The following is an 18,806-nucleotide window of genomic DNA, read 5'->3' on the forward strand; positions in this document are numbered from 1 at the left end:
AAATATTTATTTATTTATTATTTTTGTCTGCATCAGGTCTTAGCTGTGGCACACGGGATCTTTTGTTGCAGTGCACAGGCTCCTCTCTAGTTGTGGCACACGGGCTCTGTAGTTGCAGCGCGTGGGCGCTCTAGTTACAGGACGTGGGCTTGCTCAATAGTTGCAGTGCATGGGCTTAGTTGCCCTGCAGCATGTGGGATCTTAGTTCCCCCACCAGGGATCGAACCCGCGTCCCTTGCATTGGAAGCTGGACTCTTAACCACTGGACCACCAGGGAAATTCCCCAGCTTCCCTTTATGTTGATGTCTTACACAACCACAGAACATTTATCAAAACTAAGGAATTAACTTTGGTACAATATAAAGTTAAGAACTTATGAGTTTCACCAGTTTTTCCACTAACATCCTTTCTCTGTTCAGGATCTAATCCAAGATCCCACATTGCATTTAGTTGCTGTGTATCCTTAGTTTCCTCTAACCTGTGACAATTCCTCAGTCTTTGCTTGTCTTTCACGATTCTGACACTTCTGAAGAGTACTGATTAATCTACAGAATGTCCCTTTGTTTGGGTTTGTCTCATGTTTTCTCATGATCAGACTGAGGTTATACATTATTGGGAAGGATACAACAGAGGTGATACGCCCTTCTCAATGCATCAAGTCAAGAGGTATGTTGCTGAGTGTTTCTGGTGATATTAACCTTGACCACTTGCCTAAGGTTGTGCCGGCCAAGATTCTCTATTATAAGCTTATTATTTTTCCTTTAGAAATTACTAAATATATTGTGGGAAATACTTGAAGACTATGCAAATATTTTGCTTCTGCTTCAACTTTTGCCTGCTAATTGTAGCATACTGGTGGATCTTGCCTGTTGTAATTTTTACTGTGGTGTTCTAATGGTGACTTAAATTTCTCTTTCCATCTACATCTATTAATTGGAATTCTTCTTAAGGAAGCGCTATAGTTCTTCCCGTCTGTTTACTTATTCATTTATGTATTTATTTATATTAGCAATGGATGCATAGATATTTTAAGTAATTCATTTTTGGTCAATTATCATTCTTTGGAAAAGAGTAAATAGACAAGAAAATTTAAGAAAATAGAGAAAAATAACATTATAAATTTGGTTTTCCATTTAAACAAGTTAAACTTTTAAAAATTTATCCATTTGTTTTATTCTTATATTGTTTAAGTTGAAATTATTTCAAACACATATTTTAAAAGAATAAACGATCATTTGACATTAGTGTACAGGCACTACTGGGACATGTACTAATACATTCTGGACTCAGGTTCAGTACTTCTTTTGCAACTGCTAATACCACAAACACTCTTCATGTACAGACAACACAATTTTAAAAAAAAGATTTATTTAATTTATTTTTGGCTGTGTTGGATCTTAGTTGTGGCACACAGGATCTTCGTTGAGGCATGTGGGATCTTTCGTTGTGGCATGCAGGCTCTTCACTGCGGCGTGTGGGCTTCTCTCTAGTTGTGGCGTGTGGGTTTTATTTCTTCTCTAGCTGTGGCACGCAGGCTCCAGGGCAAGTGGGCTCTGTAGTTATGGCACACGGGTTCCAGAGTGCGTGGGCTCTGTAGTTTACGGCACAGGGGCTCTAGCTGAGGTGCGCGAGCTCAGTAGTGGTGGCGTGTGGGCTTAGTTGCCCCGCGGCATGTGGGATCTTAGTTCCTGGACCAGGGATCAAACCCGCATCCCCTGCATTGGAAGGCAGATTCTCTACCATGAGACCACCAGGGAAGTCCCGACAACACAATTTTTTTTTTAACATCTTTACTGGAGTATAATTGCTTTACAATGGTGTGTTAGTTTCTGTTTTATAATGAAGTGAATCAGCTATACATATACATATATCCCCATATCTCCTCCCTCTTGTGACTCCCTCCCACCCTCCCTATCCCACCCCTCCAGGTGGTCACAAAGCACCGAGCTGATCTCCCTGTGCTATGCAGCTGTTTCCCACTAGCTATGTATTTTACATTTGATAGTATATATAAGTCCATGCCACTCTCTCACTTTGTTCCAGCTTACCCTTCCCCCTCTTCATGTCCTCAAGTCCATTCTCTACGTCTGCGTCTTATTCCTGTCCTGACCCCAGGTTCTTCAGAACCTTTTTTTTTTTTTTTAAGATTCCATATATATGTGTTAGCATACAGTATTTGTTTTTCTCTTTCTGGCTTATTTCACTCTGTATGACAGACTCTAGGTCCATCCACCTCACTAAAATAACTCAATTTCATTTCTTTTTATGGCTGAGTAATATTCCACTGCATATAGGTGTCACATTTTCTTTATCCATTCATCTGTTGATGGACACTTAGGTTGCTTCCATGTCCTGGCTGTTGTAAATAGTGCTGCAATGAACATTGTGATACATGACTCTTTTTGAATTATGGTTTTCTTTGGGTATATGCCCAGTAGTGGGATTGCTGGGTCATATGATAGTTGTATTTTTAGTTTTTAAGGAACCTCCATACTGTTCTCCAGAGTGGCTCTATCAATTTATATTCCCACCAACAGTGCAAGAGGGTTTCCTTTTCTCCACACCCTCTCCAGAATTTACTGTTTGTAGATTTTTTGATGATGGTCACTCTGACTGGTGTGAGGTGACACCTCATTGTGGTTTTGATTTGCATTTCTCTAATGATTAGTGATGTTGAGCATCCTTTCATGTGTTTGTTGGCAATCCGCATATCTTCTTTGGAGAAATGTCTCTTTAGGTCTTCTGCCCATTTTTGGATTGGGGTGTTTGTTTTTTTGATATTGAGCTGCATGTGCTGCTTATAAATTCTGGAGATTAATCCTTTGTCAGTTGCTTCATTTGCAAATATTTTCTTCCATTCTGAGGGTTGTCTTTTCATCTTGTTTATGGTTTCCTTTGCTGTGCAAAAGCTTTTAAGTTTCATTAGGTCCCATTTGTTTATTTTTGTTTTTATTTCCATTTCTCTAGGAGGTGGGTCAAAAAGGATCTTGCTGTGATTTATGTCATCTGACAACACAATTTTTTTTTTTTTTTTTTTTTTTTTGCAGTACGCAGGCCCCTCACTGCTGTGGCCTCTCCCATTGCAAAGCACAGGCTCCGGACGCGCAGGCTCAGCGGCCATGGCTCACGGGCCCAGCCACTCCGCGGCATGTGGGATCCTCCCGGACTCACATGGGGCACGAACCCATGTCCCCTGCATCGGCAGGCGGACTCTCAACCACTGCGCCACCAGGGAAGCCTCTGACAACACAATTTTTAAAAAATGAAACTTAATGTGTTTTTAAGACATTTATGAAGCAATTGATATATACTAAATAAAATAAAACTTTAAGTCAGAGTTCTGGTTCCAATAATGGCAGAGATGTTTGTATTAGATTAACCCCGTCTCAGATAACTGACAAACTACGGAAAAAATATTTTAAAATAACAAAGGCACTAGAGGTTGACCCAAAGTAGGCAGAAATTGGCGGGAGATTTGGACTGACTTTGAAAAAGGAGAATCACACTGGGTAAGATCCATGTTTACGTGCTTTTTCCCTGAGGGTACTCACTAGGCTATTTGGTGCAGGGTGACTAAAATTCAGTTAGAAAGGCACAGCCTATCAGCTTGAGATGTCAGAAGATGGAGTTCAGGGCAGCCATAGTGGCTAGAAATTGAGAAGAAAAATAGAAAAAGACAGGGCAGGGATGAAGCATCAAAACATGCATATAAATTTCCCTCAAATCCATGGCTAACCCTCAAACTACTTACATAAATGGGAGATTCCAAATATTCCAATGGAAAGTAAAAGTTAGAAGACTGAAAGATCTGAGCAGAGACTCCAGCTACTGCCCATGAGGGGGAGACAGGTTTTGAATTTGATTCCTACTAAACTAGAGGGGCTTAATAAGCGTCTCAAACTTTCCACTGAAAACTTAGAAAGACCCTGCATTTAGACTAAAGAGTAAGTCTTCAGGACTAAGGGATGTGCCTCAGGACTAAGGTCAAAACCAAAACACACCTGCCCTAACAAACATAAACCAAGACTGTATGAAGTCACAGTGGTCAGCCAGTAAGATAATCAGAGGAAGATAAAAGAAACCAGTCTCCACAATGTATTGTTTATAATGTTCACTATACAATCAAAAACACTAGACATGAGAAGAAAATAAATGGGACCCATAGTAAAGAGAAAAAGAAATCAATAGAAAATGACCCCAAGATGATCTAGTTATGGGAATCAGTACATAAAGGCTCTATAGAAGCTATAACAAATATGTTCAACAACTTAAAGAAAGATACAATCACAATGAGTAAACAGATGGAAATTTTCACCCTTAAAATAAAAAACTAAAATGAACCAAACAAATTCTAGAAATTAAAAATTTACGGGATGGACTTAAAAGCAGGTTGGAGATGCCAGAAGAAAAGGCCAATGAACTTCAGAGACAGATTCAACTGAAATAATCTGAAGAACAGAAAGAGTAAAAGAAAAAAGAACAGAGTCTCAGCCACCTGTGGGACAATTTTCAATGCTCTAACATTGTGTAATTGGAGACCCAGAAGAGAGGCAAGAATGAGGCACAAAAACGTTATAAAAATAGTGACCAAATATTTCTAAAATTTGGTGAAAACCATTGGCTTACTGATCTAAAATAAGCAAACCCCAGAAGATTAATACAAAAAACCCCAAAATCAGAAAACAAGACCTAGGCCCAACACAGTCAAAACTGCTGAAAACCAATAACCAAGACAAAACTTTAAATGCAGCCAAAGAAAAAAGGGATGCTGCATACATGGGAGTAACAATATAAATAATGGCAGGTTTTTCACCATAAACAATGAAGGTTAGAAGACAAGGGAACACTATTTTTTTTTTTTGGCTGCACCTCGCAGCTTGTGGGATCTTAGTTCTCCGACCAGGAACTGAACTGGGCCCTTGGCAGTGACAGTGCCAAGTCCTAACCACTGCACCACCACGGAATTCCCTGGGGAACATGATTTTTTTAAGTGCTAAAAGGAATACACTCAAACCAGGTTTCTTACCATTAGAAAAGAGAATTACAAATATGTAGAGGGAGAAATCTAAAACAAACTCTGTGTCACTGTATTGGAACTGGAGGTATCAGTGTGAACTCATGGTTTTCAAAACATATAATATAGATGTAAAATAAAAGTTAATGCTTAAATCTTGGCTTCTAAATATCATTCTTCACTAAAAGGAACCAGAGTTCCCTGGAGAAATGGTTGATTCAAGGATTGGACAGGGTAAATACAAGATGAACCTGGAAACACTGAAGGAATGTTGGACATACATCAGAGGAGCATAGATGCAGCCTAAATGGGCTCTCTCACTGGCCCAAAATGGAAGAGTATTAAAATAAAATAAAATATATTAATAGTTCACAATCTGTTGAATAAGACACATTTCTTGAAAGACACAAATTACCAAAACTCACACAATAAGAAATAGAAAATCTAGACGGCTCTATATCTATTAAAGAAGTCGAAATTATTAAAAACCACTCCACATAAATTTTAAAAAAATCTTCGCACAAAGAAAACTTCTGGCCCAGACAGTTTCACTGGTGGATTCTATTAAATATTAAGGAAGAAGAACATCAGGATCATATACAAACACTTTTAGAAAATGGAGGAGGAAGGAAAGACTTCCCAACTCATTTTATAAGGCCAGCATAACCCTGACACCAAAACATGACAAAGACATTTGAAAAAAAACTACAGACCAATACCCCTCATGAACACAGACACAAAACTTCTTAATAAAGTCAATTAATGTAATTCTCCATATTAATAGAATGGGGAGGTGAATTTGACAAAATTAAACACCCATTCATGATTTAAAAAAAAAAGACCTCAGCAAGGTAGGAATAAAAGGGAACTTCTTCAATCCCATAAAGGGCATCTAAAAAATTTCAACTAACATCATATTTAATGGCAAAAGACGTAATACTCCCTCTCAACTGGGAACAAGGCGAAGATGTCCTCTTACCACATTTATTTAACATTATAGGGAGGCCTTAGCCATTCAAATAAAGCAAGAAAAAGAACAAAAGGCAAATAGGTTGGAAAAGAAAAAATAAAATTTTCTTTATTCACAAATGATAGTAAACAAGGTCAACAGTCAAACACCAATTGCATTTATATAATATAGCAACAGGGAATGAGAAAGGTTTACAATAGCATTGACAAACATTAAATACTTAGGAATAAATCTAACAAACTATGTGTAAGAAATGTACACTGAAAACTAAAAAACATTGCTTAGAAAAATTTAAAAAGACAAACGGAGATACAGACCCTGTCTGCACACTGGAAGACTCAATATTATTATTATTATTTTTTTTATTTTTTGCGATATGCGGGCCTCTCACTGTTGTGGCCTCTCCCATTGCGGAGCAACAGGCTCTGGACGCACAGGCTCAGCGTCCATGGCTCACGGGCCCAGCCACTCCGCGGCATGTGGGATCTTCCCGGACCGGGGCACGAACCCGTGTCCCCTGCATCGGCAGGCGGACTCTCAACCACTGCGCCACCAGGGAAGCCCGACTCAACATTATTGAGAGGTTAATTCTACTCAAATGAATATATAGTTTCAAAAAAATCCAAATCAACACCCCACAGACTTCTAATAGAAATTCTAACTTGATTCTAAAATTTACATAGAAGTGTAAAAGTACCTAGAATAGCCAAAACAATATTAAAAATTAAAATGTGGAGGACTCACATTACCTGATTTCAAGAATTATTAAAATTACAACAATCAAGACAGTGTAATATTTGGTGCAAGGATAGACACCTCTAAAAAAAATAGAGGACTTTGAGCTCATCTTCTATGTCATGCAGGGACATGAAGTAGGAGTTGGTCAGTGCCTCAGACACTGTTACCCTTTGCTCTGCATACAGCAGCAAGCAGCCTCTTTTCCAGGAGGTTCAGAAATAGACTACACTTGTACAGCCAACTGATTTTTGACAAAGGCACCCATGTAATTCAATGGAGGAAAGGAAAGCCTTTTCAACGATGGTTCCAAAACAACTGAATAAAAAAGTATGGGGATTGTACAACACAGAGAAGATAGCCAATATTTTAAAATAACTATAAATGTAGTATAACCTTTAGAAACTGTGAATCACTATACTGTACACCTGTAACATATGATACATCAACTATACTTCAATAAAAAATATAAATAATAAATGAGCAAACAAATACTAGCCAACCAAACAATCAGAAAATAAGCACAATAAAATGTTAACAATAAACTGCAGGAAAAAATAAATAAACTATCTTAAAAATTTTCAGTCAAAAAAAAGCATGGGGAAAATAATGAGCCCCAAACTCTACTTCACAGTACACTTAAGAATTAATTTGAAATGGATCAGACTTCAAGGTAAAAGCTAAAACTTATAAAGCTTCTATCACTAGAACAAAACCTAGAATATCTTCATAATCATGGGGTAAGGGTTGATTGACTGGACTTCATTCAAAAATTAGAAACTTTTCATCAAAACACACCATGAATAAACAGGCAAGATACAGACTGTGAGAACACATATCTGACAGAGGACTATCTAGAAATCAATAATAAAGAAGACAATGCAATTTTTTAATGGCAAAAAACCAGATACTTCGCAAAAGAAAATATGTGAATAGTCAAAAAGCACATGAAAAAGTATTTAACACATGCTCACCAAAAAAGCTTAAAGAGCATTCATAGCAACTTCATTTATAAAAACGGAAATAGCTCAAGTGTCCATCAAAAGAATGGAAAACAAACTGCAGTACATTTATTCAATGGAATTTACTGTACAATAAAAGAGAATAAACCACTGATAAACACAAAAGTATAGATGAACCTCATAAGCATTATGCTGAGTGACAGTGAGACCCCCAACATGGATGATTCTATTACATAAAATTCAAGAAAGGCGAAACTAGTCTATGACAGGAAGCTGATCAATGTTTGATTCATTGTGGGTGGGGAAACTGGGAAGGAGAACAAGGGAACTTTCTTGGGTAATGAAAATGTCCTATAGCTTGATTGGGGTGGTGGTTACACAATTGTAAAGACATCAAAAATTTATTGATTATGCAATTAATATCTATATAATTCACTGTATGAAAACTTTATTTCAATGAAAATATAAAAGTCTGCAGTTAATATTTAGGGGATAAAGTATTAGAGGTCTGTCCAGTTAATTAATAAAAATGTTATTTTATTTTTCTGAATAAAATAGTCATGGCAGGTAGAAAACTAATTTTTCCTCCAAAATTCCTTTTCCCCTCAGAAATGAGTATAACACACTCAGGGGAACATTAGGGAACCTGCAGGAGTTTCTAGAGTAAGGATATATATAGGTTTTTATTTTCTAGACATTCCATCTGTAAAATGGGTATATGATCTTCTTTTTCCCCAAAGGAAGTCACCTAGATTAGTAAACCAAAACTGATCACAGTCCTTAGACCACTCTGAAATAAAAAAGCTTTCTAAAGAATCAAATATTTTACATTCAGTATTTTACTATTATAAGACTCCTTCCAGCTAAATAAACTAGTGAGTATAAGAGCCACAGGCAAGATAGGTTCTGTACCCAGGCAACATCTGAAAAGGTAGCTTCATTGCTAAACCAGAGACAGAGAGTTTTGTGTTAGAGTACTTTAATATGTTTTTATATTGCATATAAAGCACATAAGCATAAACCAGTAAGATGCCTTGCTGAAAACTACCTTCTTTGTGAAAGCAGGCTGTAATTCTGAACAAGTTTTCAATTTTCACACTGCTGCTAGGGTAAAACATTTTAAAGAGTTTAATTTTTTACAATGGATTCAATGACATAGGATTATCTAACAAAGTAATGGCTAATCAATAGAAGGTTTAGTTGTCAGGTGAAACATATAACACACTAAAAGGGATTGATTGCCAGACTTCTCCTTATTTACTAGAAGGTATATATTTAAAATGACACAAACTTGTTACCAGGCTGCATTCTTTTAACCTTGCAAAAAGCTGCTTAAGAAATCTGTTCAGCAGCCGTATAGCAAAACAAGATACAGTTATAATGAAAATGGTTAGTAATTAGGGGGTGGGGAGGGGTACACAGGGACCTTCAGATTTTATATATATATATATATATATATATATATAAAATAAAAACATCAAATCAAGTCCCCAGTAGGAATGTGGGATAGAAAAAGCAAACTAAAAAGTGACATCTAGGGAAGGTGGAACTGGGCTTTAAAAAATGCCACAATGATGCTACCAAATCTCATTCAGTAGATGCAAAGTTGTATCTGATCTCATTCCATGTTGCTCATAGGGCAGATTTTTTAAGGATTCACACAACTGGATACAATAGCCCCTCCCACCTTTTTAACGGTACAACCAGATTAAGCACTGAACACAAAATAAATTAGGCCCATATGGACTTCAACCAACATATGAGCTGTTTCCTTTATAATTTATTCACAATATCTCAAGTCTCTATATGAAAATACACTTTTTACGGTCATTACAACCCAGGAGTTCAATAATATTTTTTCTACTAAGTCAGCGATTACACAATTTATCAAAGAATGATTACACTGAAATAAAAATAAAACAAAACACCAACCCCCTATACAGTCTTCCTTCCTCAAAGTAATTTTAAGAAAGCTGGTTATTAAATTGCTTGTTTTTGAAGAAGGGTTTTTGTAGCTAGACACAAATTGCAAAAACCATTTTTTTAAAAAAAGTTATTAGACTCTGAAGGATTCAGCCAAAATGGGAAGTTAAATAAACAAATCACTTCATCAGACTTGGAAAGATCATTTTTGTCTTACTTAAGGGACCTACATTAATTACCTTCAAGGTCTTTTTTATGGACTATTTAAAATAAGTACAATTTATTTATTTATTTCAAATGAGGTGCTTCTTCCAAAGTATTAAATAATGTCTACAAATGCAAAAGCATTTTTATAAATAGGTAATTAAAACAGATGACTAAAATTAAGTCAAGCTGCAAAACATTATCCACGATGCACTACGGTTTGTTTTTTTTTTAATAAATATTTCAGGCAATTTTTTTCCATCCAAAGCCCAAAGCACTTCAGGAAAAAAAAAAGAGGTAGGAAGTTTCTTAGGGGGAAAAAACACACATATATAATGAAATAATGCCAAATCCCAAACTAAAGTATTTACAAGATAGTCCCTGAAGCATAGTTTGTCATATTGCAATTACACCTTGCCTACTGCCAAGACAAAGTGCTTACTATTGCCACTAGGGGGAGAAATGTCTTAACACAAAGCAAAGGCAGATAGGGAATGGATTTTCTTGAGCAATTATCAGAACAAAGCTCCCTTGGCTGTGTGTACCTTCTAATTACTCAATACAATTAAAATGACTAACCTAAAACAAATAGGAAAAAAACCTGTCTGCCTGATATCAGGGACTTCATTAAACCTTCCCCCCTCATCAATCAAATCAGAAAGAAGGGAATGCCATTATATACAAACATTACAGAGCTATCAAAGGAAGTAAAATTCAGTGAGTTTCTCTCCCTTTTTTTTTTTTAAAGGAAGAAAAGAAGTGGCTCTCTTGAAAAAAGAAATGTCGTGGTATTTACCCATCTGGATGCTGCTTGAAAACAAATTGTCCTCCAAAGAGCACAAATACAGTACGTTTTCTCTCAGTTCACTGGCTTATGAATGACTTTTTGTTGTTGCTGTTTTGTTAATACACACGATAATGTCATTTTCTGTGTCAGTGATGTGGTTGTTCCTCCTACTCAGCCAACTGTATAAAGGAGCTATGACAATCAGACCTCCATGCTTACGCTGGGTTGTTTTAACTTTAAGTTCTTCACCGCTGTTTTTTGTGCATCTACTCTAAGGTAATGTTTAGAACAACATAGGAATTTGGGGGAGAGGTAGGGGAAGGTGGTAGGAAAGGAAAACAGCTACTTATTCCTTCTAAAAGGCTTATGTAGTTCCTTTTATAAGGCCCAGTCATTAACAGAAGATGACAACAGAGTCATTTTTCTTTCAGCTGACAATTGTGACATTTTTCCAGCAGCATGCAAGGTGTTGAAAACCTAGCAGCTGTTACCTCCTGGGATGAAGATACTTTTTTATCCTCCCTTGACAGTTTAACTCAGTGGGTCAGCACCTTTAAAGACTGCAAAGTATCCTTGAAGAGGATGGAAGCTTGAATTACTGCTCCCTCCCTAATCAATGTAAACTCTCACTGCAGGTGAAGTCTCCATCTATAGAGGTGCATGGGGGAGGAAAATGTAATGCCCTGAGCCAGATGGTTTTTATCTTGTTTTTAAAGAATAAAGGAACAAGCTAACAAGGGAGACAGCTACTTTGTTAGCTTCTTGGCCTCTCTCATGGCTTTGCATCCCCAGGGTTCCAGCTACACAAGAGAAAGAATACAGAAAAACGTAAACACTTAAAGAAATATAACTAGAGGGCTGGCATCATGCTGCTTTCAAAGAGTTGAGAGAGCACTACTCAATGCTTTATTTATCATTACCCACGTTCTCAGGATGGTAAGTGGACACATACACAAAGGGAATGGGGGATGGGGGAAGGATTAGACAGAGGTCACAATTTACTCAATTACAGAGAAAGGCAGGGTTGACAGATCCTATTAGCACCAATGTGAAGCAAAGAAGGAGTTGCATGTTGTAAGGTTATGTTTTCAAAAAGTAATGAGTACTTTCATGTATCCTCCCAGGCCTTTGCCTTTGTTTGCAGATATGAATAAAAGCTATGAACACATTTGCTATGGTTTTCTTGGCTTCACATTCTAGGAATAAAAGTAAAAAGAAAACTGTAGCTACTTTGTACGTCCTTTAAATAAATGTTTACACTTAATGCCAAGATGTCAGAAGATTATTCAAAAGCTTAGAAAATTTAAAGAATACATTGCATTTCTTTCCCCTGCCCTGAACTCTACTGCCTTCTGATGTTGGAAATGAAATGGAAAAGCAGGTATACAAAATGACTTGGTGACACAGGGAATAATGTCTCGTGACTTTCTCCTTCAATAGTTTCTTTTTCTGCTAAGGTCTTTGTCAAGTTTTGGAATTATGGTTATGGTAACCTCATAATACAAGTCAGGGAGTGTTCTTTCCTTCTCTATTTTCTATTTTGGTGTTATTTATTCCTTAAACGTTTGATAGAGTTCACCAGGAAACCATATGGGCCTTTTGATAATTCAATTTTTTTAATAGACATATGGCTATTCAAATTTTGTTTCACCTTGTTTTGGTTTCAGTAAGTTGTGTTTTTCAAGGAATTCGTCCATATCATGGAAGAAGCCAAATTTTTGGCTTAAAGTTATTTGTAATATTCCCTTTTACCCTTTTAATGTCTGTAAGAACTGTAATGATAATACTTCGTTCAGCTCCTCCAGTAGTTAAATAACTCCAAGTTTTAACAGGCAGTGGTCATATCCTATCAACAATGGTAAAACTATACTTTAGAATAATATATATAAGCTCTAAAATTAGTTTAAAACAACACTAAATTTATTAGAACATAACTTAGCATTTTAAAATCAGTGGTGAAAGAGTTCCTGAAACCCCATTAGAAATAGTCTGCAAAAGAATCTCAAGGGACTGGCCCACATGATGCAAATCCTACTTACATCAACACTAGGTAAAAGGCAGCTTTGACATCTTTTTATCTATAATAACTTGACTAAAGGTGGGGTGGGGGGAGCAAATGGCACTTCATTATTGTCATATGCATTAGTGAAAAGAGGGAGTTTAGACAGCTTATATACTACATCCTACATTAAAAAACTTGGCGGTGGCGTAATCAAGTTCAGGGCAATCCTGGACAGCTGCCCTGTGACCCGCTTCTATTGACCCCTGCTATTCATCACTCATCCCTAAGACTGAGAGGGCAAGCTCCTAGGGAGTGACCACCACAATAGGCAGACACAAGCCAACAGTAATCTGGTTCGAGCAAAAAACCAGATGGCACTGCAATAAATTTACAAATCTGCATTCATGGGGCTGTTAAAACACCCAGAAGCTAAAAGACTCCGAGTGCCCCAGGAGGATCTCCTACTTCCCCATTTCTAAAGGCCATTTCTCTTTCCAAGAACATTGAGTTCATGCTCTTCACAAAGAGAATGGAGATAAAACCCTTTACAAAGAAAGGAGGGGGAAAAGCCTCATGACCTAATTAATCTCCAGAGCTTGGATCTCAACACTGAATGACAGATATTAGAAAAATCAGTTTGGAGCACTAGGAGGACAAACAAAACAAACCCCAAAACGGTTGTTATATTAAAGCAGAGGGGGTAAAGAGAACCTGCTAAAAAAGCAATGAAAAAAACAACATTATTTCAAATACTGCACACAACAGATCTTGCAAGTATAAAATGATTCAATAATGTATGCATTTATTTTTTAAATGAATCAGATTAGTCCCATGTGTGACCTGCTGGTCCATCTGTATGTGCTGGACTTAATAGGCACGATTCTCTCTCTTGCTTCGGTTTGAAGTATGAGAGAGATAAATTTAGTTTAATTTTCAACAGATCAGCCTATCCATTTTCCAAATGGACCATCTGGATCAGCCTATTAAAATTAATTTATAACTTTGCAGAGTGAAAATTCGTTTGTTAGCTTAAATAAAGTTGCCAAAACTTTTTGTCATGTCATTGTTTTCTGACAGTTGTTTCTGTATAGTGGGGCAGAGTGTTTCCACCTCCAAATTTATCTTAATTCAATTTTGTGCTATATATTTAGATTTATAGATCAGGTGTTTATCTCCAAATAGTTAAAGCTCTAACTGAACAATATCAATCCCTGATCTTTTGGCTATTTAACAAAGCTTCCTGAACTGATTCAATTCTACTTACCACACAATTATTTTTATAAAAGAAATTTTGCCTATCCAAAAATGTTTTAACATATAGTAAATAAAAAAGTAAATAAAAAATGAGTGTCACAATTTCAACTACTTTTCCCCTAAATTAACACTGTCTACAACCTACAGAGTTAGAAGGCAGAAGTAGAAATGCTTTGGCAACACTGAGATCTGGGTTTCAAATCACTGACTTGCTAAATAAACAAGTCATTGAATCTCTCTCAGCCTCCATTTTCTTCATCTATAAAATGGAAATCATACCTAGCAACTTTACGGGGTTATTGTGAGAGTGAAGTAAAATAAGTATCAGGTTCATGGTAGGTGCTCAACAAATATTTAATCTATTCTCCTTTTTCTTAGAATAATGCCATAAATGCAAGTAAAATAATTTTTACTACTGCTGGCAATACTGTAAGAACTTGTTTTTGTTGCCAGTGAGGGATGGAAGATGTTAGAGGTTGCTACAGGCAGTGAGAAGAGCCAATATTTTGACCAAATGTTTTTGAACATTTTAATTTTTAAAAACAGAGCACCATGGAATTGAACTTTCAAAGAAAAAGTCTGAGGAGTGGGGGCACCGTGGTGAGTAAAAATTATTTTAAAGTTGTCATTAATAACGGCCTTTACTTCTAGAAAAAGCAAACAAATATTGCTTAGACTAAGAGGAGCTAACTTCATCATAGGTAGATCCCTTTTGATTATTATTTTTTTTTAGTGTATGAAAAATCTTAATAGAAAAGTAAGGTTTAAAGAGAACTATTCTACTACCTGCACTTAAGATGCACTTCAGGTTATTTTTCCTAAACAAGAAACTTTTTCTTTGATTTTGTTTTCACTACACATAAACAATTGACTGCCCTGTACTTGTATACCTAGGATATTTTTTAAATGATTGGGAAAACAATGTAACTGACTGAAATTGATGGCTAGAGCCAGACCAACTTCAGAGTACTCTTAATTTAAGCTCCAGTACTTAACGAATGGCAAATTGAGGGTTTCCTGTCTTTTATTTTGTTGTTGGTAGCTTTTTAAGTAAGACTGAATTTCATACCTGTCTAAGTGAATTCTTCTCTGGTATTATCTTCCTAGGGGGTTCGCCATTATTACAGTCTTCTCTCTCTGAGGAATTCTGTGAAAGAAAGTAAGCTTTAATTCAGTTCTCATTATCTTCAATCTTATTCTGTGGGAGTAAACTGAATTACATTTTTAATTCTGTAAGCTAGAATACCGTGTATATTTATGCATTTGTTCATTTGAAGATTTATATACATACAGACATACACTTATGTAAAGGAAAACATATGCCCATGTATATAAATAAATATATGTAGGGATCTAGGTGGAAAAGTATTTCATCTATATTTAAGCACTGCCTAGCAGATCATGTTCATTATAAGTCCAGTTTATTGTTCTTTGGCACTGGACACAAGAAAGCTCCAGTCTATACTTAGCTGATAACAACTTAAACCAGGATTATTGCCTTCTCTTTTAAATAATTAGTTTTAAACCATACTAAATGTTTGGTCCAAGTTCTTATGTCTGGATCCTAAAAACAATTAGTTATTTCTCTTCCTCTTTTCTCTGATTTGATTTTCTTTTCTTTATTAAAAAGAGCATAGTGCTTAGTTAGCTCAAAGCAATAAAATTTATCAGTAGTTTAAGATTAGAGTCCACTCTTGCCATTATCACTTCAAATAGCAGCTAGAAGGCCCTAAAACATCAGTGAGATTTTTAAATACTTAAAAAGAGGGAAATAAACAATTCAACTGCAAGCGAGTTCAGAGTTCTAAATATCAACAGAGTAAAAGCCAACCCACAAAATGGGAAAAAATTTTGCAAATCATTTACTGATAAAGGATTAACATCCAGAATATAGAGAGAAGTTGTAAAAACTCAGCAACAAAAAAACAGAACCTGATTAAAAAATGGGCAAAGGACTTGAATAGACATTTATCCAAGAAGATATACAAATGACCACCAAGCACATGAAAGGATGGTCAACATCACTAATCATTTCAGAAATGAACAGCAGAACTACAAGGTACTTCACATTCATTAGGTAGGCTACTATCAAAAACAAAAAACGGAAAATAACAGGCATTGATGAGGATGCTGAGAAATTGTAACCCTTGTGCACCTTTGGCGGGAATGTAAAATGGTACATCAGCTATGGGAAACAGTATGATTCCTCAAAGAATTAAAAAAGGAATTACTATATGATCCAACAATTCCAATTCTGGGTACATACTCAAAAAAACTGAAAGCAGAGTTTCAAAGAGATTTTTTTTTCTTTTTGCGATACGCGGGCCTCTCACTGTTGTGGCCTCTCCCGTTGCGGAGCACAGGCTCCAGACGCGCAGGCTCAGCGGCCATGGCCCACAGGCCTAGCCATTCCGCGGCATGTGGGATCTTCCCGGACCGGGGCACAAACCCGCGTCCCCTGCATCGGCAGGCGGACTCTCAACCTCTGTGCCACCAGGGAAGCCCTCAAAGAGATATTTTTATGTCTGTGTTCATAGCAGCATTATCCACAACAGCGAAAACGTGTAAGCAACCCAAGTGTACACTGAGGGATGAATGGATAGGCAAAATGTGGTATATACATTCAATGGAATAATCTTCAGCCTTAAAAAGGAAGGATATTCTGACACAAACCACGACATGGATGAACCTTGAAGACATTATGCGAAGTGAAATAAGCCAGTCACAAAAAGATAAATGCATTATGATTCCACTTATATAAGACACTTAGAGTGGTCAAAATCATAGAGACAGAAAGTAGAATGTTGGTTACCAGGGGCTGGGAAAAGGGAGGAATGGGGAGTTATTGTTTAATGGGTAGAGTGTTGCAGTTTTACGAGATGAAAAGAGTTATGGAGATGGATGGGGGTGATGGTTGCACAACATTATGAATGTATTTAATACCATTGAACTATACAATTTAAAATGTTAAAGGTGATAAATTTTATGTTATGTGTATTTTATCACATTAAAAAATAATTTTAAAAAATCTGGTAACACATGTAAATCACTCTCCGCAAGATAAAATACAGAAAATCCAAGTACACATTATTTGGGCTCTATTTTCCACAATTACATGTGTAATGTTAACATTTTAGAATTTGCAGCTGATTTACTCATTACATTACATATATTCATCACATTCTAACTGAGGAGTTACTTTTAGATCCAGAAATTATATCCAACATATGAGTTTATCTGAAAAACTTCATCCAAGTATGAAATCATTATTAGAATATAGGATCATAACAGTGTTTTAAATTTAGGTATTATGAATTTTTTGCTTTGTATCAAATATTATATTTTGAAAGATATTAAAGGATAAATAGCATACATATAGTATCAAAAGGCCCTCTGTGGCTAACATCTGTGTGCCTTGTGTGTCACCTTGACAGGCCAGTACATTAAGGTCCTTTTGGGCAGAAATTTTTTATGAGGTTTAACTTGATAATTTTACATTTGTAATGATCACTTTAAAGGTCAATTTTAGGGACAAAGAAGAAGAAAAAATGCTATGTTACAAGCAAGGGATAGAGGCTCAATAACTTTAGAATTCTGCTTTTACTCTCTGTTTTGGGGAAAAAAGGAACGTAGACTATCTACAAAAAAATGAAGGAGAGATATAGTTGAGTTAATGACTATAAAGCATCCCAGGGAATTCCCTGGCGGTCCAGTGGTTGGGACGCCATGCTTTCACTGCTGAGGGCCCAGGTTCCATCCCCGGTAGGGGAATTAGGAAGCCATGTGGTGTGGCCAAAAAAATTTAAAAATAAAAATAAACTAAAGTAAAATAAAATAAAGCATTCCAGATAAGGAAACTAGCAATATACGCCATTATAAGAGAATCAAAGGAAGGGAAAGGTCAACATTAAACCCATAAAATCAATTGTATATTTAACTTTTCTTAAAAAAAAAAAAGTACAGATCAAATGTTTTAAATGCTAAAATTAAATGTCTTATATAATAAAAACTTAAGCCAATATTCAATTTTAACTGTATCCAATTAAGCCAGTATTCAATTTTAAACTTATAATTTGCAAGTAACTATTTCCCAGACCATGAAGTTCTACACCCTCCTTTAAATAAAATACCATTTCAGATCACCTAAACCTGTTTAATTAAATGTAAGGTCCTATATTTCAAAATTAATTGTTTTTTGAAAATGTCATTATAATAAAGTTGGAAGCCTAATTACTTTTTGGTGGAAGTTTTTTATACTGAACACATTATAAATCACATTTTTACTCTACAGGTGCTTCGGATGGAACAAAATTGACGGCAAACTCTCTATACTAAATTACATAGTGAAAAACAGTGATCTGAACCTAAGAGGATGAGTAGTGGCTATCTAGCCCACATCAATAATTTTTTTCCTTCTGACCCTCTATTTTATCTGATTTAGATAGTAAACTATTGAGTGGGTATTATAAGAATGTATAAGGTATTAAAAGATGAAGGGAGCTAAAGGATAATTACTACCTGAGAGCAGAACATAGAGCTGTAGAGGAGCTCCTTTCCCTTCTCCACCCCATCAGGGCAAAGGATATATATATTATATATTGTGTTTTTTTTTTTTTTTTAAAGTAACTCAACATTAACAAAAAGGAAAAAGAGAAAAACATTGTTATAACTAGTTCTTTTTTGACAGATTAACCCAGCATTTTTTACTTTTTTCCCAACTTCTTTCTACTCATTTTTTACTTTTACTGGACCATCCACCATGAGAAACAAATCAATACAAAAAATTCAACCCTCTTGCATAAAATAGGAGCAGGGACATTAAACAGTCATGATATCAGGAGCAAGGAGTAAGGTACCCTACTAATAGTGAAGAGGAGAGCCAGAAAGCCAGTGAATAAGAAAGTAATAGCTCTACAGTCGAGGGTGGCCGGGAATGATGAAATAGCTGTGTATAC

The 18,806-nt window shown here is 36.0% G+C and overlaps 1 protein-coding gene across 7 annotated transcripts in view; it reads right to left on the reverse strand.

The window, feature by feature from the left end:
* Nucleotides 1-18,806, reverse strand: part of BTRC (beta-transducin repeat containing E3 ubiquitin protein ligase) — a 184,179-nt gene that overhangs the window by 70,979 nt on the left and 94,394 nt on the right. For 4 of the 7 annotated variants that reach the window (XM_079900906.1, XM_079900903.1, XM_079900904.1 and 1 more), the window contains one exon: nt 14,921-14,998. The exons of the other annotated variants lie outside the window; for them this stretch is intronic. In XM_079900906.1, coding sequence (XP_079757032.1) covers nt 14,921-14,998 — 78 coding nt within the window. The remainder of the gene's footprint in view (nt 1-14,920; nt 14,999-18,806) is intronic. 7 annotated transcript variants of the gene reach the window in all.

Source organism: Stenella coeruleoalba (assembly GCF_951394435.1).
Source record: "Stenella coeruleoalba genome assembly, chromosome: 16".
Classification (NCBI taxonomy): domain Eukaryota; kingdom Metazoa; phylum Chordata; class Mammalia; order Artiodactyla; family Delphinidae; genus Stenella; species Stenella coeruleoalba.